Raw genomic sequence first — 25,094 nt, forward strand, 5'->3', positions numbered from 1 at the left:
ACCTTAACATCTCAACCTGCACTCTCCTACTGTTAGTCCAGCCTCTTCAAAGAGCTCTACTCAAATCCCTTCTGTCATGCTAACTCTGACTCATTCCCTTTCCAGTCCATGTCATACCCAATACCTACCCAAAAGCCTCCTCTGACTGCTGCAGGGCATAGTACTTTCAATGTACTCTGAAACCCTGTGACATGTGCAATGTTTCACATACATAAAAAATAGATTATATGTTATACAGTATCCCTACTGATTTCTTTTTTGGGGTTGTGTGAAAGGTTCTTATCTAAGAAAACACACAGTTTTCTGAGGGCTTGGTACCAATTACCATAGTTACTTAGCACAAAATCACCATTTGCTAAAATTCAGTTGATTTAATGAACACATAGTTTTGTAGTCATTCAAACGATATCGCCACAGGATGCTAAAAGAAACAACCAGACTTTATAAAATCTTATTTTCTATGGAGCCCAAATAGAAAGATGCGGATGACTTAGACATTACTACATCAGAAGGCACAGAGCTAGACTACGTAAATCCTTGAAATTATCTTTCAAAGAGCTGCCAAGGTGATTATCTGTAACATCTAACAACATAAGAATATTGAGACCGGTCAGGCTTGACCTCTTTTTGGAAATAGGTGAGATTTTCCTCTTGGGTATAGTGCTTTAGAATAGGCCAAATAAGTAAAGGCAACCACATTTTAAAAGAAATTTCAAAAACAAGATAAAGAACAGGTTATTCCAATAAAAATAGACTGAATGTATGTGTGTTTATGCCATGGATATAAAGACTAATCAGATATGTACCTGGTTTTTAAGGAGCTATGATTCAGTAGAAGAGACAACCTGTGTACAAATAAACATATGGAAGAAATCGAGAAGAGACTCATAGAAACTATGATGAAGTTTAGCAGAAGGAAAACTGCATATTTTGGGGGGGAAATCTTAAAGAAGATTCCTCGAGGAGACAGTATTTGTGAACGAGACTGTGAAAGGCAGATTAAATGGAGGAAGGAGATCACTGACGGCGCACATTACAGTAAATGACTAAGCTGATTTTACAAATCCCAACACTTGAACACAACAGCCCAAGATACAGAGGAAATTTTGTTGTTACTTATAATGCTAGCTAGATCATATATAAACAAATAATTTCTTTTGATAGTTTCTTCATCTTCTAATTAAAGTAAAAAATATTAACTGCATATAAACTATCACCTATCCATTAAAATACATGGCAATAGGTAATTTCACTGAACAAAAGAAAATGAAAAAGGGAAATAAATATCTTTAGAATACAAATAAATACATTGTATACTTTTTCCTCTCCTTCAGGTGAGGACAGTAGTGCTTTTTCCTCTTGTTCTGGTGTAGGTTCAGCATCTCCAGAGATGAGCTTTCCAAATACCTGATGAAGACAGGAGCATGACATGAGATCAATGGCAGTAATTACTAGTGTGGAAGCTAAAGGATGCATGAGCTAATTCTGCAGGTTTTATAATATTACTATGCTATCCTTGCCATACTTTTAAGAATTACGAGTGCAAAATGAAACACAGGAATCTGGGGCTACGAGAAGAAGAGAAAATGGGTCACATCTGTTGCCAGTCATCTCTAACAAGTTTTACAAAGTATTTTGTTACTGTTTTGGTATTATTATTGAGTGATATTTTATTTCAGGGCATCCTGTGCTAGATTATGTAGTAAGGACACTCACTTGAGATGTAATAAGTCTGAATACTCGCAGAGTCTCGGCTTCGCAGTTCCTTTGCTGGGCCACGCTGGCTGAGATCTGGCCAGCAATTTTGGTGCTTTCGCCATCCTTCCAGCCCAGGACTTTTACTTGTCGAACTCTCAGTGTATTTTCTGGGCCCTTTAATTCAATCTTGATGATGTGATTATCCCCTCCTGGGAGTTCACTTGTTACCCAACCAATGTGCCTGGAATCCAGATCAACCTAGCATAACAGAAGAGGGATAGAAACCTGATACAGCTGTCTCACTCTCTTATCACTGTCCTAGACTTAGCGCTAATAACAGCAAGCTCAAATCACAAAGACTTGTGCAGAGACCAAAGTTTACTGTGTTACTTCACACTGATTATCTTACTTAAACCTTGTGAGGGTAAGTAGTACTATAGTAGTTATTACACAGATGAAGTGAGGTTAACACAGGTTAAAGGATTCTTAGTACGAGATGGAGCTGAGAATTAAAATGCAGGTCTGAGCACTTTCCAGGGACAAGTTATATAAGCAACATCACTAATCACTTTATATGTGACTGTCCTTTCCGTATACTGACTATGAGTAGGAGCACTCACAAGATCAACATGGGGCCCTGTTTTGTGCTTTTTTTTTTTTTTTTGGGTGCATCTTCACATTAAAGCACCATTTAAAGATAAATTTTTTTTTAAAAAGATGAGGATTTTTGATGTGCAGTTACTTAATATGTTTTACTTTTTTTTTTTTAAAGATTTTATTTATTTATTTGACAGAGAGAGATCACAAGTAGGCAGAGAGGCAGGCAGAGAAAGAGGGAGGAAGCAGGCTCCCTGCCAAGCAGAGAGCCCGATGTGGGACTCAATCCCAGGACCCTGAGATCATGACCTGAGCTGAAGGCAGAGGCTTAAACCACTGAGCCACCCAGGCGCCCAATATGTTTTACTTTTGAAGAAAAATTGTATGTAACTGCACTTTTATGATTTCTTATTTCACTGTATTTTACCAAGAGTGAAACTTTTTTTTCAAGGATTAAAGTTCAATGCACTGTGAAATGGTTTTGACATTATTCACTTGATAACATGAAAACCGTTCTTATGTTATTTGATGTCAAAGAGAAATGAGCTGGGACTTCTACATTATTTATGTAGACATCTAAATTGGTATTATTTTAATTGATAATGCCAATTTTCTAGAAAGAACATTAAGTATAAATAAATAGTACCTCACTGAATAGGATTATTTCCCTAAATTTTTTAGCTTTTTAAACAAAATTATTTAATCCAAAATCTCAATTCATTCTTTCCATGATTTGAAAAACACAGCAAACAAGTGGTCAACATTTATGGGACAGAGTTGCTATAGAAGAACTCTGATAAAGTTTCACTAACACAAGTCAGTTTATACAGAATCTCAGATACACACCCAAATAAAATCCAACTTGTTTCTAGAGATGGTTTTGAAGATCAACTTGCAGTCTGGATACAGTTTCAGTGTTCTAAATAATAGATTCAGGCTGGAGGACAATAATCTACATTTTAACCTAAAGTGTAGGTGTTCATTGTGAATTGGATCTATGATGCATTTAAGGCACCCTGAATCTTTGTAAGGGAGGTGGAGGTAGATTGGAGGACTGTACGTACAGTATAAGCGTTCATGTCAGGAGAACATTTAGGACACTAATGGATAAGATGTTTAGCACAGGGATGGTTATAAATGTTCCTATATCTGGAATATTTGTCAGGTTAGTGTTTTATAAACAGATGATTTTCTGTAATACTTTAGTAGCATGCCAAAATTAGAATTTAACAGTGGAGGCTGAGAAGAATTCCTCCTTAGGTAGCGAAAAATTTAATGACAAAATTTTAATTACCTGCTTTATTCTGCACAAATCTTCTACTGCTTTGCCAGTTAAGAAGGTCATTGAGGTAACTTTATTCTAAAATAGACAATTCACAACAATTATTATCCTATATTCCTGGTTCTGAATTTACAATGATTTCTTATGGCCTATCAATATCACGTTAACAGCAACTGTTATTTTTCTTCCCAACTGACCTCACTCCCTCTGCCCGACCAAACACATTCTTACAACTCCAGTCTTGCCTTATTCTCACAAATTCTACCTTCAGTCTCCATGGGCTCTGAAAGAGGAGCTTGGCATTCCCTCTTTTTATCCAAAGTCTAAAAAAGACTAATTGATTGATTCTTTTTTAAAGATTTATTGAGAGTGAGTGAGTAAAAAGAAAGAGCATGAGAGGGGAAAGGGGGCAGAGGGATAGGTAGACTACCCACTGAGCAGGGAGCCTGATGCAGAGCCTGACACGGGACTCGATCCCAGGACCCAGAATCATGACCTGAGCCAAAGGCAGATGCTTAACCAGCTGAGCCACTCAGGCGCCCCCAAAGTCTAATGATTTAAATTCTATCTCTATCATGAGACCTTTCATAACTCTCTTTGTCACTCCTGTCCCACTCTCTCTGCTATACTTTCATTGCTTCTGGAGGTAAAAGCAAGGAAGGTAGGTGACTTAACCAACAAATACTTGTGAGTGTCACAATGTACACAGACTGCCTTACAGACTTGGAGAAGGATGTATGAAAATGACGGGTTCTATCCTCTCAAGATCCTTGCCACACTAGGGAAGGAACATTAATTAACACATGAAATAAATATCAAACGGAAGTTCAGAATCTTTAAGTACTGAAAAGAATCATTCTAGTACTAGAGCCAGAGACCCTAAAGTTGAGTAACTTTTATGCAAGGCACATCAAGGAACAGATTAGCACATTAATTCCTGAGAGAACTGCATACTTAGCTATATATCAGGTCTAGGCTAATGCAATTCCAACAATTGCTGTGTATGAGGCACTGGTGGTGGGCAGGTGGGGACACAGAGGTACATCAGCCTCAAGGATGCTTATAACTCAGAGGAGGTTTCTTAAAAGGAAAGCAGATATTGGCTTACCTACTGGGGCTTTTATTTTTATTTTTTAAATTTTTTATTTTAAGATTTTATTTATTTGACAGACACTGATCACAAGTAGGCAGAGAGGCAAGCAGAGAGGGAGAGGAAGGGAAGCAGGCTCCCTGCTGAGCAGAAACCCATGTGGGGCTTGATCCCCAGATCCAGGGATCATGACCTGAGCCAAAGGCAGAGAGGACTTAACCTACTGAGCCACCCAGGCGCCCCCCTACTAGGGCTTTTAAAAACAAGTATTGCTACGATTCTTTCCCTAAAAGGGAAAAATGTCAAATTGACTGCCATCATTGTTCTGACGGAGAGTATGTCCTAGCTTAAAATATACCATGAACTATACATAACTTTGTACCAAAAAGTAAATTTTTTTTTTAATATTTTATTTGACAGAGAGAAATCACAACTAGGCAGAGAGGCAGGCAGAGAGAGAGGAGGAAGCAGGCTCCCCACGGAGTAGAGAGCCCAATGTGGGGCTCGATCCCAGCACCCTGGGATCATGACCTGAGCCGAAGGCAGAGGATTTAACCCACTGAGCCACCCAGGCGCCCCCAAAAAGTAAATTCTAGCTAGAAAAATGTTTTGATTTCTTACACTTGACTTTTTAGTTGTGCCAAATGAAACTCTTGGCTCCAAAAAGGAGATACGCCTTATGATATATTAGCTAAACCCCCTTTTCTTATTCACTGCCAGGGAACAGGAGTTAGGGATGACTGTGGATGGCAAGGAATGTTGATGGAAGACTGGACTTCTGACGTTGGCATCCTACATGGGTTATCCAAGACCCAACCCCACCACTCTGGCTCCTTCTGGGAAAGGAAATACATGAATGGGATGGGAGAAGGCTGGCAATGGTCAAAGGGGATTTATTTATTTAGTTATTTATTTTTAAAGATTTTATTTATTCATTTGACAGACAGAGATCACAAGTAGGCAGAAAGGCAGGCAGAGAGAGGAAGGGAAGCAGGCTCCCTGCTGAGCAGAGAGCCCGATGCGGGACGCGATCCCAGGACCCTGAGATCATGACCTGAGCCGAAGGCAGAGGCTTTAACCCACTGAACCACCCAGGTGCCCCTCAAAGGGGATTTATTAATACTGTTTCTGCTAGCAAGCCCAACCCTTCTGAGGGAAAAATTCTAAGGAGTTCCTTCCCCAGGAATGGGGGTAGAAGTATGCGGGGCAGCTGGTGCCTCCTTCTTGGTTCTCAACAGTCCAGTAAATAAGACTCTTTTTCCTTTGTTTACTGCTTTTTGTCAAGGAGTGCTAAATTCAGGTGAAACATGTGAACAGGCTAGTGTTAGGAAGAATATAAATTATGATTATTCACGGTAGTCTAGATACCCCACCATTACTGCCGTGAAAGCTAAGAGTGAGGGTTTGAAACTGAGAGCTAATTACATGATAGGTCAAAGTGTATTAAGTGCCATCAGAGTAATATAAAAAAAGAACCTAGAGAAGGGAAAGAGTAAATTGTTAAAAAAAGATTTTATTTATTTCAGAGAGACAGAGATAGCAACAGAGATAGAACATGAGTGGGGAGGAGAGGGAGAAGCAGGCTCCCTTCTGAGCAGGACCCTGGGATCATGACCTGAGCTTCAGGCAGACACTTAACTGACTGAGTCACGCAGGAACTCCAGAAAGAGTAATTTTATAGAAGAGGTCCTGGGAGAGGAAATTTTTCCTGGTCTTTCAAGATATTAGAATAATCTGATAGAGTTTAAGGGGGAGGACTTCCAGGCCAAGAGAAGAGCTGAAACAAGGGCACGTGGGTAGACAGTTACAGTGCATTCATTTATTCTGCTTAGCTGGGAGCCAGGGTGTTATTTGTATCACATCTCTTTTTAGAATTGGTATTCCATAGTGCCCCAGTCCTCTTAATCTGTTTTTAGACTTAAGATTCATTTGGGAAACATAAAAATGTTGTTTGGTGAAGTTCTACATGGAAATCTTTTTTTAAAAAAATTTTTTATTTATTTCTTATTTTTTTATAAACATGTAATGTATTTTTATCCCCAGGGGTACAGATCTGTGAATCGCCAGGTTTATACACTTCATAGCACTCACCATAGCACATACCCTCCCCAATGTCCATAACCCCACTCCCCCTCTCCCAACCCTCCCTTCCCCCAGCAACCCTCAGTTTGTTTTCATGGAAATCTTTTTGCTAAACTCAGAAATGACAGGGCATAGTCACTGACAGTCTGAAAAGAACTAATGAGCCACAAATTAAGTTTCCTTTCTTACCCCGAGATCTCGGGAATTGTCCACATGGACAGATACGTAGCGGGCATTGATTCCTTTTACGCAGTTGATGGTGATGTTCTTAGTTTTGTTTTTATCCTCATCTCCTGATTCCCAAAAGGTTTCTGTAGAACCATCTGTCAAGCTGCCAATCATGGCAGGTCGGCTTGAAGTTTTTATGTCAACAATGCTGGTTAAGTCCTTTAGGCACATTACTATACACAATTCCTACCAGAAACAAATGCACGTTATTACAACACTGAAATGGAAATCTTTCCTGATAATAAGACAAACAAGACATGAGATAAGGAACAAATGAACTAAATTGTTTAGGAGTAACTTGCAGTTTCTCCTTCTACACACTGTTGAATGTTAGCGGGATAACACAGGACAGCTGGTCAATGACTGACCTGACTCATTGCTTCAAAGCCAGACTGAATACTGATGCTAAAACTTTCTTCACTATCTCCATCATCTGATTTTGACAAAATATTGTTAATGTGATGAAAGACATTACTCTGATGGAGGAACTGGTGATCAGACTGCTTGAATTTCAGACTCCAGCACCTAAAAAGGTATAAGCAATACATTAAATAATTCCTAAGGAATTCCTAGAAAAGCACTCCATAGCTAGTATTCCAAAGATCTTAATGTTCCAGGTGAAAAACAGAAATAGGAAAAAAAATTAGGAAATAATATCACTGCCTTTTTCTGAGAAATAAAGGTAATTTCTTTGGAACAAGATAAGACCTAAATAAAGTTTGCTCATTTTACATATAGAAAAATACATTTACATATAAAGAAATTTGCTTCTGGAGCCATGAAGATAAAGGGTATAGAAACAAAAAAAGTAATAGATCATTTTTGCAGTTAGACAAGTATTAGCCCAACTGAAACAGCCTCTCAAATTTATTAGTTTTAGAATTCTATACTAATTCATCAGAGTGTATGTAACACATCCTGCACTTCAAAAATCTTGTGAGGAGGAAACACAATCTCCCCTCTGCTGGTCTTATCATTAGGGCTGTGGGTAGCCAAAAATCACTCCATCACCTTACAGCTTACAAAAGTCAATGGAGCATTCATTTATATGTGTGGCTCCATATGTAGATCTGATAACAAGGTTCACAATGTAGAAGTAATGTTAAAATCTTAGCAGGCTTAGACTTAAAAGTAAGTGATGCTCCCCTACCTTGTATATAACTAAGTTTCCATTTTTCTCAAAATTCTTTTCAATTCAAAATCAGTATTTTAATTTCTGTTTCTGAGACTTCGATCTCCCTCTCCCTTTTATAACATTTAAAAGTCTCCTTTTAATTAATGGAAAATTTTACATGATGGCATAAAATGTAGGGGACAAGATGAAGGACACAATTCTTCACTGAAGAGCTCACCCCCTACTTGCAGCAAAGATATTTGCTGCTCTGAGTGGGAGCTGTAGGGTCACAGAAGACCAAGTGGGTTACACAGGGCCTGAAGGAGTAGATGGGGGGAATCAGGTACTTAGTAGCTTCATGGCCTTATTAGCCAAGTGACCTCTCACATCCTTAGTCTCCACCTCTGTAAAATGGGAACAGCACACCCCATCTTCCTGGCTCGAGGGGCCTCCCAGGTGCACTCCTAGGGACACAGGCCCAAGCTCTTCTTGTTTCCACAAGAGTTCATTCTAGAACATAGCAGTGAGCTAATCCTCCACGGGGGTGGGGAGGACCAGGTTTATATCACTCATTCTATAGCGAATAACTGAACATCCCCTTTGGAGTAAGCATCAGTCACTGGGGAGTGGGATGGAGGTGGCAGGGGGAGTTCAGAGAGGTGGGTTTTAAAAAAATAAGTAATTTAAATATATTTGGGAAAAAAACAAAAAAAATCTCCTGGGTAGCACTGAGACAAGTGACTTGGGGTAGAAGCGGGGTGGGATGTGAGGAAAACTGTTACAGACTGATAATTCAGAGCATCAAGAGTGTATTAACCTCATTTTATAGAGGGGCAAACAGGTGTGAGCTAAGAAGGAGAAGTCTTTGTATCTTACTATTTAAAAAGGTCTTTCGAGCATTTTGAGTTTGAATACTACATAAAATCTCTTCTCCACTGTACCTAGAACACTTAGATGTAAAATTACCTTAGGGCCATTTGCTGTAATGAACTGCCACTGGGGAGAGACATCATAAGATCGGAGATTGTCTGAAGTAAGCGGTGAAATGTATGTGGTAAAGGATGAGCAGCTTCCCCGGCAATCACTATATCTGAGAGGGGATGTTCACATACTCTTGTGTCTTTCTCCTAACACAGAAATGGGAAGCGAGTTGATCAGTCTGTATACTGGAAAGGACTTTCCCCCCACACACAAAAATTATGTACACTTAGAAGTGTTATGTATACAGTAAAGACAGTTATGTAACAGAAATGCAAGCAAGAAAACTAAAACCAAATCATACCCAAAACATGCTTTCACTAATTATGTTTTGTACTATCTTTTAGGGAAAAAGTGATGAGGTCACTCATAAATAAAATCACCAAACAAATAGATACTGTATCTGTATTGATTCTGGTGAGCTCACAAATATACCAACAGGGTGACTTGTATGTTTGGAGCCTCACCCAAACCACTGACCCACAGAGTAGTCAGCCAATAGGCAACTATTTTCATCCAATGAGTTTGAGGTTAGTTGTTAAAGGTGTGAAACAATCTTACACTGTAATTGTGTATTTTTTTTTCTATTTCTCCTTGCAGTTCTGTCAATTTTTACCTATTATTTTTAAGACCATATTATTGATGCATACATGTTTAGAATTGTTCATCATTTTGTAGAAAGCTTTTTTATCCCTATTATTAATTTCATCTAAAACTTTCTTTTCTTCTGATGTTCACACCAACTTTATTTTGTTTGGTGTTTGTCTACTATTATCTTTTTCTAAATTTCCACTTTCAGTCTTTCTGTATCCTTATGTTTTAGATGTGATGCTTATGAACAGCATCTACCTCTTGTTTTTTTCATCTATTCTGACAATTTTTATCTTTTATTTAATTTTTTAAAAGATTTTATTTATTCATTTGAGAGACAGAGAGGGCATGAGTAGTGGTGAGGTGCAAAGGGAGAGGCAGAAGCAGATCCCTGATGAGCAGGGAGCCTGGTACATGACTTGATCTCAGGACTCTGAGATCATTACCTGAGCCAGAGGCAGACACCCAACTGACTGAGCCACCCAGAAAACCATTGTTTATTTATTTATTTTTATTTATTTTATTTTTTTATTTTTTTAAAGATTTTATTTATTTATTTGACAGATAGAGATCACAAGTAGGGAGAGAGGCAGGCAGAGAGAGAGAGGAGGAGGAAGCAGGCTCCCTGCCAAGCAGAGAGCCCGATGTGGGGCTCGATCCCAGGACCCTGGGATCATGACCTGAGCGAAAGGCAAAGGCTTTAACCCACTGAGCCACCCAGGCGTCCCTATTTATTTATTTTTAAAAAAGACTCGACTCATTTATCTGAGAGAGAGAGTGAGTGAGAGAGAGAGAGTGTGTGAGTGTGTGTGTGTGTGTGTGTAGGGGGAGTGCCAAAGATAGAGAAGCAGACTCCCCGCTGAACGCAGAGCCCCACACAGGGCTCTGACCTGAGGCGAAATCAAAAGTTGGATGCTTAACCAACTGAGCCACCAGGCATCCCAATTTTTGTCTTTTAAATTTTTGTCTTTTAAAGATTTAGTTCTCTTTGTACTTATTTCTAATATGTTACTTTCTATTTGCACCACTTCTTTCTATTTTGTTTTCCCTCTTGGGGAGGGGTTGAGTTGACTTTTCTCATTTTTCTATGAGTTTGGAAATTATACACTCTATTTCTTTTTTTTTTAAGGTTTTATTTTATTTTTTTTTAAAGATTTTATTTATTTACATGACAGAGAGAAATCACAAGTAGGCAGAGAGGCAGGCAGAGAGAGAGGAGGAAGCAGGCTCCCTGCAGAGCAGAGAGCCTGATGCAGGGCTCGATTGCAGGATCCTGGGATCATGACCTGAGCCAAAGGCAGAGGCTTTAACTCACTGAGCCACCCAGGCGCCCCTAAGGTTTTATTTTTAAGTCATCTCTACAACTAATGTGAGGCTAGAACTCACAACCCCAAGATTAAGAGTCACACGCTCCACTGACTGAGCCAGCCAGGTGCCCCCTATACACTCTGTTTCTGTTATTTGTGTAATGATACACACTACACTTTGTGTAATGACACACACTCAACTTAATCTAAAGCTAACCAAAATCATTATCAGCCCACTGAACACCAACACCAATCACCTGCCTCCTCATGTATATGGTACTGCTGTGTGTATTTTGGCACTAAGTTTTATAAAAAATCACTCCCATTACATATAATCACTTTCTATATAGTCTCATGTTAAGATTTAACACTTTCTTTTCTTTTCATTCTCAGATCTTCCATGGAAGATCTCCTATTGTAACTGAAGCGCATTACAATTTTCGTTTGTAATGGTCTGTTTGTGTCAATCCCTCTGTTTATTTTCTGAAAATATCTTTATTTTTCCTTTCTTCTACAAAGATCGACTCACTGGATTGACAGTTATTTTCTCTCAGCACACTGAAAGTATCAACTGATTCCCTTTTAAAAAAAGTTACAATACTTACAATACTGTTACTGAAAATTCAGTTGTTATTCTTACTGTCCCTACCTTAAGTATAATTTTTCCCTCCATGGCTGCTTTAAAGACCTGTTCTTTGTTTTGGTTGTTCAGATAATTCACTATGATTTGCCCACCACGACTTTTCTTTATTCTGCCTGGGGTTCAGTGGGCTTCCTGATTCAATGCACTATCATCTGTAATCAATTCTGGACAATCTTCAGGTATCAATTCCTCAAATAGTACCATTTTCCATTCTGTCTATCCTCTCTTTCTGCAACTCCAATTAGATAAATGTTACACCTTCTCATATTTTTCACTTTTTAAAGCAACTCATTTTTTTTCTGTTTTATTCTGGATGATTTCTTTAGGTCTCTCTTAACAGTTCACCAATTTCTTGACTAATCTGTAAATCTCAGAACTGATTTTTTTTTTTTTTGGTTCACTGCTTTTTTCTAACATTAATTATTATACTAATATATAATTCTTACATGTTAATTTACTTAGTTCTTTTTCAAATCTGTCATTCTTACATTTCTTCTTACATAATTAAAGTTTGTCTTTTATTTTTTAAAGCACATTAAACATAGTTATACTACATAGATAGACAGATAATAAATTACCACCACTGAAATTGTTGAAGGTCTATTTCTGCTGCCAGCTTTTTCTGCTAGTTCTCACTCAGGGTACTTTGTTTCCTTATGAGTTTTAAGAATTTGGCTATGATAATGTTGTCTAATATCCTTGCAAGTTAATCATAAACTATTAAGCATATAATTTTAGAATGCCTGCAGGTGAATTAAATGTGGTCTAGTTTTCCATTTACAGATGAGGCCAGTCACATCGTTACAGATGTGGAAATGGGTCTAGCACCCAGGTTTCTAGGGTCCTAGTCAATGTCCTTTCATTATGTAGGTTGCTTTCTATAAAATCCAAGTCCTTTCTAGCCAAGCAAACATTTTTAAATTTCATGTCCTTACATAGTACATTTTTATTACCAACTTACAGTAATATTGTGAAGTAGATATATCTTCCATAGAATAATGTTGCCCTGTTTATCTGTCTTATGTAGTACTGTAACAGTATATACCTTTCAATTCATTGTTTCAGGACAATAATGTTTAGTGAGAAATCAGAACTGAATGACCACATCTTTGCCAGAGAGGAAAACATGTTGCTCATAGCACTGAAATTTTACTCTTGCCTTTAGGTTATATAACCTGTGAATGAGCTCACGCATATTATTGTATTATCTGAAGATGGTTCTACTCTTCTATAAAAACATGGACAACCCCCTTCCCCCCAAAAATCTCACTTACTTGTTCTGCATTTTCTTTGTTTGTTTTATTTTCCTCATCCTCTTCTTCTTCTGGTTCCACTGGAGCAGGAGTTAATGATGCCACAAAATGCCACAGAATATCATGTAGGGAAGTTGTTTGGATGACATTACACAGAAGCCAGTTGAAAGCCTGAATAAATGATGGTTAAATGAGTCAAAGATAAAAAGAAAATATGTGAGTAAACATTACCAAGTATTCCATGGATCAAGTATTTTAAGTAAAGATACTAAAAACATCTGACCTTCATTTTACCAAAAACACACCGAACTTGAAATAGTAAATAATTTTGGTTCCCAATTAAAAAACATGATAGGGAAAATAATACTTATGAAATGCAACACAGAAGTATTTTTTCAAACCACTTTTTACTTCAAAGCTTCATCTTCATATTAATTTGCTGAAGCACATTTTTTCCCAACTTGTATTTAGGATAACACAAAATGTTTTTCAAGTTCTATACTCAATGTATTTATATTGTTCCCATCATCATTGAAGTGGCAGGTTATTTATTATACTCATGACATAAAAGATTAAAAAATATATAAAATACATATAAAAATATGACAGATAGCAATTCCATCATTTCCAGAGAATAGGCTCAGAAAAGTTATAGTTAAATTTATAACTCAAAGGCCTACTTGTCCTCTCTTTGTCATGATTCTTCTAACTGAAATGATGTCATTCTTACAAAAAGCTTTTTTTAAAAAGATGCTAACAGGATTAAAACAATAAAGCACTACAGAAATAAATTTCTTTGGAGTGCTTAAATATGGATCTCTATATTCGTTTATATTCATAAATGAAGAATTTAATTTTGATGTGAATATTTGATATTTTTGATTGGCTAGTGTCTCTTAATTTTTTGAAATTTCTGTTGGGTAGAAAAGGAACTAACATTAAAGAAAATCATCAAATGATTTGTAAGATAAATGAATCAATAATCCCATTAATGTATTCATACCTCCATGGCAAAAACTCGGCAAGCAGATTTCCTTAAGGCCTGTTTCATTGCTATTTCAAGACCTTCTAGATCATGATGTTGTATAACAAAAGCTAAAACTGGCCATTGAAAATTTCGTTCTCCTTTGGAAAGAGAACTGTGGGCTGAGATTAGCCGGGAAAGCTCAGGAGATGGATGCCTCAAGAGGGAAGAACCAACTTCTATTTATTAAAAAAAAAAAAAGAAAAAAAGGAAAAAAAAGAAATTAACTTTCATTGACTATACAAACAATATATTTAAGATGATATTAAAATAAACAGTATCTAACTTATTCACTATAGTATTTTTTTTCTTTTTTCTTGGTTTGTTTTGCATGTGATACAAACTAACAACTTCAATTTTAACTGAGGCTGAGAAAGATTAAATATACATTTTTTTAAGATTTTATTTATTTGTCAGAGAGCGAGCGAGCAAGCCTGAGAGGAGGGGCAGAGGGAGAGGGAGAAGCAGGCTCCCCGCTGAGCAAGGAGCTGGATGAGGGACTCCACCCTGAAGGCAGATGTTTAATTGGCTGAACCACCCAGGTGTCCGGAAAGATTAAATACCTTACTTTCCTAAAATCATGTAGCTATTGAGTCATCAAACTGAGTTTGAATCCAGGGCTGAATCTTAAGTTCATGGTTTCTAAAACACTCTTAAAAGCTAAATGTTGTATTTTTTTCCCCTAAATGGAATCCATATAAAACACATAATTACCTATGTATAAATACTAGATTAAATCTTCATTTAAGTGGGCTACCTGATAAATCACCACATTATCCTTTTCTCTTGGATTTCTTTCTTTATTCCTGACACAGAATCAAGCACTCTAATTTGAGGCTACTGATACTAACTAGTACAGATTATTTAACTTTTTCGATGACTAAGAGCTACTTGTATCCCCACATTATCTACAGAGTGGAAGTAGCTCCACTATAGAAGCTCTATAGAGTTAGAAGCTTCTACTGGGAATGAGAATATAATTGTGAAAGCAAATCATGGGAACCACTAGTTCACTGAAACTTAGTAGAAGGAATAATGGTGGCAACATGTGGCTTAGAACCTAACAGGTAAGATTTTATTTCATTTCATTTTATTTTAAAGATTATTTATTTATTTATTTGACACAGAGAGATTACAATAGGCAGAGAGGCAAACAGAGAGAGAGAGGAAGGGAAACAGGCTCCCCACTGAGCAGAAAGCCTGATGTGGGGCTCTATCCCAGGGATCATGACCTGAGCCTAAGGCAGAGGCTTTAACCCACTAAGCCACCCAGGCACCCCTAAAAGGTAAGATTTTAAAGGTCAGTTTATTCTTGAATTATCACTGGATGGTCTCTAGGTCTCTTCCAACTGAGATGCAAAATTTAGACATGCATACCGTTGGGTGTGTCTCATAAAAGGAATGTCAACCACAATTTAAAATTAATCCATTTCCTTTCAAAAACCAGATTTTAAAAAATATCTGCAAATAAAACCATTTGGACCACACAATCTTCCTTTTTATCTTTATACTCACCAGTGTCTCCACTGTTAACTCTTCTTCTAGGAATGGCTTTCACTCGTGCAGGTAAAATGGAGTGTTGTTTATCATATTCAGAAGCAACAACTGAGTATGATCTTTGGAAGACAGTTCTCTTTGCAAGATCAGTATCGGTTATGGGACTAGTTTCCAAACTGCAGAAAGAACAGAATGACCGATAAAAACTTAGGAGAAGAAGTGAATAAAGTGAAACTATATTTAATGTATAGTAGTATTGTCAAATATATGAACTTATATCTTGTGGAAAAACACAAATTCAAAGCCAACTTGACAAGCACTCTTTAAGTCACAATTTGATCTTTCCAAATGCACTAAATTTTGATTGATTTTAGAACCTGTGTCCTAAAACTTCCGGTTTTCTTAAATCTACTTTGCATTTTTTTTTTTTAAAGATTTTATTTATTTATTTGACAGAGAGAGATCACAAGTAGACAGAGAGGCAGGCAGAGAGAGAGAGAGAGGGAAGCAGGCTCGCTGCCGAGCAGAGAGCCCGATGCGGCACTCGATCACAGGACCCTGAGATCATGACCTGAGCTGAAGGCAGTGGCTTAACCCACTGAGCCACCCAGGCGCCCCTCTACTTTGCATTTTTAAATGAAAAAGAAGAAAAGGTATTAAATGTTCTGAACTCCTTTCAGAATCAAAAGCATTCTGGCAGAAGTTATGTTACGATATTCAAGAAACCTAGACAGATATATTCATAAGAGCACAGAAAAGAAAGAAAATAGGTATGTACACACATAACAAATTGGAAAGTGAAACAATTCAATGTTCTTTCTGTGCCCGAGTTTTCTATCACATTTCTCATTCTTGGGAAGTGCTGCCCACAACCCCTTTTAGAACATGGCCACACTAAGTGCAATGAAAGGTAACAAACTGATTTTCGGTATAGAGTTATAGTATACTGACATTCTAGAAGAACTCGGTTTAAGTAAACTAACAATTTTTCTATTTACTATAGCAACATTAAAAAATACTTGAAAAGTTACTAATATAGTAATATACTATATAATACTGAGGCTTTTTATAAAAAAGAGAAATACCTTCCCTTACTTTCTCTCTAAGACAGATTATTCCTTTTTTTTTTTTTTTTTTTCCCCCTGTTACCTCATTCCAAATAGGGACAATTTTGCTCACTGTGAGTTCTGGATTTCTTTTCCATCATTCAAGCCAGGTTTGAGCTCTTACATCTGTCAGTCAAGCTTATACATTTTCTAGAAACCAGTTACCTCCCTGGTGTTTTCTGTACTTACCACCTCTCTAAGGGTATAGACATTCTCATTTGAACAGATAACCCAGGGTGGTAAAAGTGCCTGGATGTCAGCTTGGGCCAACAGGTTCCAGAATGACCAGAGAAGAGGGTCTAATTTAACAGAACTAATTTAATTCACTCTATAAATGGTGTTACTACAAAACTCAAACCTTTGTTGTGCTTTCAGAGGAAGTTTATCAACTTGAAAAAAAAACCCAAAAAACCCAAACTATTATACAACCTAAAAAGAAAATGACTTGTTCTTATAAAAATGGTTATGCTTGTAAAAAAAAATTCAAAGATAACCACCACAAGCTCAGCTACTTTGCATCAGATAACTCCCTGTTGTGGGGGGTTGTCTTGTGTACTATAGGTTGATTAGTAACATTCCTCACCTCTCTACACTGGGATGCCTACTGAACTAGCCTAGTTATGGCAAACAAGGATGTTTTCAAACACTGCCAGGTGTCACCTGCAAGGTAAAACCACCCTTTTACGCCGTGACTAATTTAATGGAATCATTATTCATTATCTTTTATAATAGCTTGAGTTTATCAAGACTTTTTTAAAGAATAGCTCAAAGATGCTATATTCCCTGAATTACTATATGCTTGGCATGTCTCAACCTGGCTGAATATAAAACTCTTGAGTCATAGTTTCTTTTATTTAAGATTTTTAAAAATTTATTTTTATTTATTTGACAGAGAGAAATCACAACTAGGCAGAGAGGCAGGCAGAGAGAGAGGAGGAGGAGGCAGGCAGAGAGAGAGGAGGAAGCAGGCTCCCTGCCAAGCAGAGAGCCCGATGCCTGAGCTGAAGGCAGAGGCTTTAACCCACTGAGCCACCCAGGTGCCCCTTTATTTAAGATTTTATGAAAATTACTCTTATGTGGAAAGGGGAACCCTCCTACACTGTTGGCGGGAATGCAAGCTGGTAAAGTATATAATCTTTTAAATGTGCTTTTCAGGCATTTGATTTATTTGATTAATCCATAATTTAGTTCTAAGATTCCCAAGACCATTTATATTTCAGTATGTTTGATCGATTGGGTAAAACTTTCAAGGTAGTATTTTCTTTCTTTTGAAGCACTGGAGACATTGTTTCATTTTTTTTCTTTCATTCAAAGTTGTTCAACAGAAGTCTGAATTCAATCTCAACTTTTCCTTTTGCAAAATGACTTCTTTTTCGCTGCTCAGATACTTGAGAAATTCTTACGGTTTTTTACTTGGAATTTCAGTAACTTAACCAATTTTTTTTTTTTTTAAGTTCTGTTCTCTCTCATAGTCACCTGCTATAAAAATTTCCTTTTCATCTGGAAATTCAATACTTATTCATTTGGGGAATTTTTTCATATAGCTTTAGATATATTTTTAATTATATTGGTTGATTTTTCTTCTTTAAAAATACTAGTCATTCCTCCTTTATTAAGATTTCATTTATTTATTTGATGGAGAGAGACATCAAGAGAGGGAACACAAGCAGGGGGAGTGGGAGAGGGAAAGAAGCAGACTTTTCGCTGAGCAGAGAGCCCAAGGTGGGGCTCCATCCTAGGACCCTGGGTCTGAGCCACCCAGGTGCCCCGTAGTTATTATTTTTTTAAAAAGACTTTATTTATTTATCTGAGAGAGAGCATGAGCAGGAGGGAGAGGTAGAGGGAGAGGAAGAAGCAGGCTCTTCACTGAGCAGGGAGTCCAATGTGGAGCTTGATCCCAGGACCCTAAGATCATGACCTGAGCTGAAGGCAGCCCCTTAACCCGCTGAGCCACCCAGGTGCCCTAATATCAGTTATTCTTAGGTTAGACTGTCCTGTTTCCATGCCTGTTTTTTTCATTCTTTTATAATTATTTGTCCTTTTACTCTTTACTTACTACGATTATCTCAAATTTTACCTTTATGTCAGTCATTCAATTTACTATCCTAAATGTTTCTAGCTAATTAGTCTTTTTTTTTTTTTAAAGATTTTATTTATTTGACAGAGAGCGAGATCACAAGTAGGTAGAGAGGCAGGCAGAGAGAGAGGGGGAAGCAGGCTCCCTGCTGAGCAGAAAGCCAGATGTGGGGCTCCATCCCAGGACCCTAGTTTCATGACCTGAGCCGAAGGCAGAGGCTTTAAGCCACTGAGCAACCCATGCACTCTTAATTTATTAGTCTTTTAATGGTATCGATTTGGTCTTTAGTCTGTCCTCTTAGCTCTGTGATACATCCTTTTAATTCATTCTGTTTTTAATTCATTCTCACATTGTTTCATTGATAATAGATCATTATCAAGTTTTTCAGTATAAGAGAGTACTTATAGAATGTTCTTTTTTTCCTTGAGAGAGTTTTCTTTCAGTTTGGGTTCTTCATCTGACTTTCATGACATACTATTTATTTTCCTTTTGATAATATTTTAAAGTGGGCAGCTCTGTCTAGGTCTTGTGTTTGTTCTGATAAAGTATCAGTGGATTTCCCTCAACTTCCTTTTCCACACTATTTGACACCTTCTTTTGTCCCCCCCCCCTTCCAGAGAAACTTGAGATTTTACTGAATATTCTATATCAGAAACCATTCCACTGAGTTGGGTGTGTATCCTATTCCTGTGGCAGCATTCCCTGGCACCTTGGCTTCCTGCTTTGCCTCAGCATGTAACTGTGGGAAATAGGATTCCCCAGACTTTCACTTTCTTCTGACACTAGTGATGATGTTTGGGGCTTCTATGTTAGAGGGTTTCACCTTGACTATACCAGTCTATGATACACAGAATATTCTAAGATATTCCAAGATATATGGAAACTTCTTTTCATTGTCTTTACGTAGAAGTTTATGCCACTTGATTTTGATCCTAAAGGGTAGTAACAATTCAATGAACCACATTTATCAACTAGTCTCAAAATGGTTTCTAACTCTTTAAGAAAATCTATAGAGATACTTTATTACCTTCAAAGATATAAAAGGCTACACTGTACTCTTCAGAGAAACTTTTTAAAATCTTTTTCTTCTTTAGAGAAAATTTTAAAAGCAGCTCAAAAAAACTCTGATGAATAATCCACACAGCCGGGTGTGGGGGGGAAGTCGCAAGTATTTTCAGTGGTAAAACACTCATTTGGATGTATGAGTTCTACTGTCTGTATTCAACTCTGTTATAGTAGTTTATAATAATAATAGCATCGTATTAACACAGTGGCATACCTGAAGAAGTGCATTTTTTCTTCCTTCAGCAAATGTCTTCCTTTTCAATGATAATGTTTGCAGTTACTCATGCCTGATATCTTGACATGATCCTAAACTTATCCTTTTCATTAGCCAGTTAGCCAACAAGCCACACTGACTTTTACTAGAAAACATTTCTATTATCCATCTTTTTTTTTCATAATCATTGCCAACATAATCCAACTCCACACACTTAGTGAAAATCTTTGACTAAATTTATAAGCTTCTCAAACTGACACTGTTGAGACAATCTTTGCATTTTTATCATGCGGTTTCTCCTCCAAAAAGTCATGGTGATACCCTAATTCCTTCTGCATTATATTTACATGCTTTTATTCAGTTTTCAAGAAGGTCTTTACACTGACGTCACTACCATACCTAAGTGAGTGGGAGAAGATTGTATACAATATTCCAGTGAATTCAAGATTCATTTTTGGTACTAATTCTCCAATGAACTTTCTTTAAGGACTGCCTCAAACTGACCTTTCTCTAGTCTGGTTTACTACAGCACTCAATGATACAGTATCATACAATGGAATTCTTCATTATTACTTCCATTAGTTGATCTTTTCTCTCCAACTAGTCTGCCTCTGCTATCAAGGACTTTGTCTTATTCATGTATGTATGCTTTTTCTTACAGCTCTAATAGTTAGCAGAGACTCAATGTCCTTCTTGAGATGGAAGGACATAACAAAAGCACTTCTAAAGCAATCTTTTCTAGTTCAAAGTCCTTCTCCCACCAAACACTGGCTATTCAACAGAGAGGAGAGAAGTGAAATACCTTGGTGGCATAGACTTCATATTGCTCTCTGGCTCTTCAAATACATTAGGACTTGCATCTGGTGTTACGGATATGTATGGGGCAGGTACAGACGTTGAACGTAGGTATCTCATTTCATCCTGGAATAGGTTGTCATCTTGATAGCCCACAAAATTTTCATGATGATGCCTGCATTAAATCAAAGCCAGTAACTTCAAGTATGACAGCACCATAGATACTTTTCATTTTTAATCTCTTTCATAAAAGTGGCACATGTAACTGTAAGGGTGAAATATTAAAACAATCATAGATATAAGTAGGAGGAAATAAAAGTGACAATTTCATACATAATTATTCCAGGTACTACAAATATTTCAAATCCAAAATTGAACTCCTTTTCTTTTATTTTGAGAACTTCTCTATCCTCTAGTGTTTTGATGAATGATCCCACCAACTATCCAGGTGCCTGGCCCAAAATATCTTGGTGTTGTGGTAGGCATAGTCTTCAACTATGACCAGTTATGACCACTCAGCTCTATGAATACTAGGTTTCCTCTCTTCTGACTCCCTGTCATCATTGCCTTGGTTCAGGCTCATGTTTCTTGCATGGGCTATTGAAACACAGTCACCATTTTTGGCAGGAACATATGTAAGAATCAAATTTGAGAAAGATTAGATCCATGAAATGTTCCATGGGGTTGCGTGTGTGTAGGTATCCATTCCCCAGAAGACTAAAAATATAAAATCCATATTATGGTATAGTAGCATTTTTAAAAACATGTTTTACAATTTGATTCTTTACTTTTCGAACTGGAACAGAGAGTTGTTAACCTAAGTCTACTAAGTGGTCTGACTTATACTAAAGATTTATTGCATTTGGCATACCTAATGATCTCCACCTCAGTCTCAAATGCATTTAGTATCACATTCCATTTTGTTTCCTGTTTGTTTTATTAAAATTTACGTACAAAACTAAAAAAAAAAAACCAAACTATATAATTCTGCAGAGAGGACAACATCACCAAAATGGAACTGTTGGTTGAGCCATTCCTGTAGGCAATTTCCAGAAATCTTCATTTGACAACTGCTGAAAAGCAGTCTGAATTTGGTATATAAAAGTCTGTTTACAATGCCAGTGTATAATGTATGGAAGTATAGGCTGTACAACTCAAGTCTAATACAGGAAAATAGTATACTATTAACAGGTTTCCCCCACCTTCAGTTATACCCTTTATGAAGTTTCTATGTTTGGAGCAGAGTGATCTTATAATTGCAAATCAGTTTATGTATTTCCCTGTTAATATTCCTTAACTGTTTTCCCTGTGGGATAAAATCCAAACTTAGCATTGACTGCAGAGCCCTACATTATTACCTGGCCTCAGGTAACAACTTCTGGGGCATTTCCTATGTTTCTCCCAAAGGCCAATGCTTTCACCAGCCTGATTCCTTAAATGTGTAATGCTATTTCATGTGTGTCTTCACGCCTGTGCTTTACTCTGTGAGGAACTGCTTTCCTCTACCACCTACTTGATTGATTCCTATTTATCTCTCAAGACTGCTACAGTGTCAGATCCTTTGGGAAACCTTTCCTGATTCCTTGGAAAGATAGGCACTCTCCATCCTTCAGGCTGTAACAGCATTCCATGCATCCTTCTATCACAGAACTCCTCACAAAAACATTTTAAATGTTTCCTTTATGGGTCTGTCTTCCCACCAGAGTGTGGAGCACCTGGATTGTTTTATATTTATGTATTATGTACATAAACACACACACACATACACATATACATATTATATTATGTATAGGTACATATAATGTATATGTACACATAACATACATGTACATATAATGTACACGTGCATATAACATATACGTACATATAATGTATATGTACATATATGTATTATATTTATCCTGGTGTCTTCAAGGTCTAGAACAAAGCTGGTTCCCAGCTAACTAACATTTAAATACTAACAGAATGAATACTTTAAAAAATGAAAGATTTCAATAGCAATTTTTTTTTCCACTATAGCACTTCCAACTATTAACAGACTGAAGTCAGATTTCCAAAAAGTAAAAGACAGCTATTGTCTTAGTTTCTTCTAAAACATTTTTGTACTAATAATACAAATTGATATAGCGTTTACATGTTTTTTAAAAATACCTACTACCACAAAGTGTGTACCCTACCAGTCATATATTGGTCAAGGCAACTCACAAAATACATTCCTGAAGGTCTTTTATTGTACACAATAGGTAATGTAGTGTGGGTATTCAGAGCATGATATTAATCAGCAATGGCTATTAATCCCAAGTGATTAAAAACAAACAACCACCGAGTTATATTACCTAGCTAATGTCTGCAGGTAGAGACAAGGCATTTTAACAGGAAGATCCTCAGAAATGCCCTCTTTCACGCTGGGAAGATGAGACTGAAATGGCTTTGCAGGATGGTAACACAGGATGCTTGGCTCCGCTGCACTGCTCAAGGACAGCAGAAAGAGCGCGTTTGCTTTAATCACCTGGTGAGCTTCCATGGTGGGCAAGGCACGAGGAGTCTTGACCTGCACTGGCTTCCTCCTGGACTGCTTGACCTGGCAAAGAAAACTCTGCAGTGATCTCTTCCTACTTGGATTCGAATGTTAAATTTCTTAGCCCGACTACTGCGAGTTCTAATAAAAATTACTGAATACTTACAGAATGATTTTAAAATAATAATAGTGATTACCAAAAATAACATTTACTTCATGCTTTTCCTGAACTGTCTGAAATTATTTTATTTTGGACACAAACTATTTCTTTCCTTCCTTTGGGAAAATTTAAATGTAATTATTTTTTAAAGGGTAAATAGTGTGTGCGTGTGTATGTGTGTTATATGTTTGGCAAAATTTTAGTTAGGTGTGCCTCTAGTTCCCATAGACCTACAACATAATTAAGGGTTTAAGACAAAGAGAGGAGAGAGTGGAAAAGGAAAAGGAGAAGGGAAAAGAGGGGGAGTTCAGAGAGATAAAGGTGAAGAGGGAAAACTATGTACATGTATGGAGTAGTATACCATTAATAATAAAGAATTACATAGTAAATGTTTGTCAGTCAGGCATATGTGCCACAGGTTAGTTGTCTTGTATTATTTAAAGATACAATTTATTTTTGTAATTAAAAATAAAATAACTAACCTAGTACAATATTAAACTTGTATATTGTTCCTATTATAAGAGAAGCTGATCTTTAATATCATTTTGTGGGGTTATCTAATATTGCATGATGATAAAAAGGGATTTTTATAAGATTGACTCTTATCATTAACAGTATAGCCATAACAGAATAAAAAAATACCTTCTCCCTCGCAGCAGCCTGTTTTTCACGGAGGTATTTTTCTCTACAGCGATCACACACCAGATACCAAGTGCTTCCTCCTATGCCGCCATCACCACAGTTACCAGCCCATCCTCCACAAAAATGTCCAATGCTATTGTAACCTTGTCCACCAGCATATCGGCCACAACCTTGAAACAAGCACAAAAATACACTTTAAAATGCTTGATACTTGTACATGAATTTACCTTTGCAAAATAAGCAAAATACTGAAGCAAGTCTGACTTTTTTCCCCAGGCTATTAACTGTATCAGAAAACAGCATGCTTGGCTAAAAAATAATCAATTAAGTAATGCCTAAAATACTGGAGATACTCTATACAGTTAGGAAAAAAGTAATTTAAGATAGGGGTACATTTAGGTCTACTGACATATGCCAATAAAATTGGACAAAATATTCTGTAAGAATGGTTTATTTTAAGAAATCATGTATTTTACAGAACATTTCATGTATAATATGTAGAAAGAAAAAAAAGTAACCAAATTCATAATAGGTGAATTTTGGAATACTTATCAGTTATTACAGAAATCCTTACATTTATCTAAAATATAGTCTTCTGGGCACCTGGGAGGCTCAGTTGGTTAAGCGACTACCTTTGGCTCAGGTCATGATCCTGGAGTCCCAGGATTGAGTCAGCATTGGGCTCCCTGCTCAGCAGGGAGTCTGCTTCTCCCTCTGACCCTTCCCCTCTCTCATGCTCTCTTTCTCTCAAATAAATAAAATCTTAAAAAAAATAAAAAATATAAAATACAGTCTTCTGATTAAATAGTTGACATGTCTTTCATAGGAAAATGACCAGGGAAATCAGTATAGTCTAATTTAATGTGCAATTTTTAATAGGAAAACACTAAAATTGAAGGAAACCTAATACTGGGATCTCTCCTATGTGTATGGACAGGTCATTATTTCTGTTGTGTTAGACACTTTAAGAACACCCTTTGGGTAACACATAAAACATTTAAAAAATAAACTATTTCAGAATATGATACATTAAAGTCCCATTGTACTAGATTGCCTTACTACTATACTATCAGAATTTCTTTACCTATTTTCCACAAAACTGATGCTGATACACTTTAAACAGTTTCCCCTTA

At 36.9% G+C, this 25,094-nt stretch overlaps 1 protein-coding gene across 6 annotated transcripts in view; it reads right to left on the reverse strand.

Moving 5' to 3' along the window:
• MYCBP2 (MYC binding protein 2) overlaps positions 1–25,094 on the reverse strand; it is a 275,059-nt gene that overhangs the window by 29,374 nt on the left and 220,591 nt on the right. For 5 of the 6 annotated variants that reach the window (XM_046028200.1, XM_046028199.1, XM_046028198.1 and 2 more), the window contains 12 exons: positions 23,962–24,131; positions 22,978–23,222; positions 20,649–20,816; positions 15,403–15,560; positions 13,867–14,066; positions 12,885–13,034; positions 9,058–9,218; positions 7,346–7,502; positions 6,939–7,163; positions 3,590–3,655; positions 1,717–1,956; positions 1,309–1,407 (listed from right to left, as the gene is read on the reverse strand). In XM_046028200.1, coding sequence (XP_045884156.1) covers positions 1,309–1,407; positions 1,717–1,956; positions 3,590–3,655; positions 6,939–7,163; positions 7,346–7,502; positions 9,058–9,218; positions 12,885–13,034; positions 13,867–14,066; positions 15,403–15,560; positions 20,649–20,816; positions 22,978–23,222; positions 23,962–24,131 — 2,039 coding nt within the window. The remainder of the gene's footprint in view (positions 1–1,308; positions 1,408–1,716; positions 1,957–3,589; positions 3,656–6,938; positions 7,164–7,345; positions 7,503–9,057; positions 9,219–12,884; positions 13,035–13,866; positions 14,067–15,402; positions 15,561–20,648; positions 20,817–22,977; positions 23,223–23,961; positions 24,132–25,094) is intronic. The other variant, XM_046028201.1, reaches the window with a different exon arrangement.

This window comes from Meles meles, chromosome 14 (assembly GCF_922984935.1).
Source record: "Meles meles chromosome 14, mMelMel3.1 paternal haplotype, whole genome shotgun sequence".
NCBI classification, from domain to species: Eukaryota; Metazoa; Chordata; class Mammalia; order Carnivora; family Mustelidae; genus Meles; species Meles meles.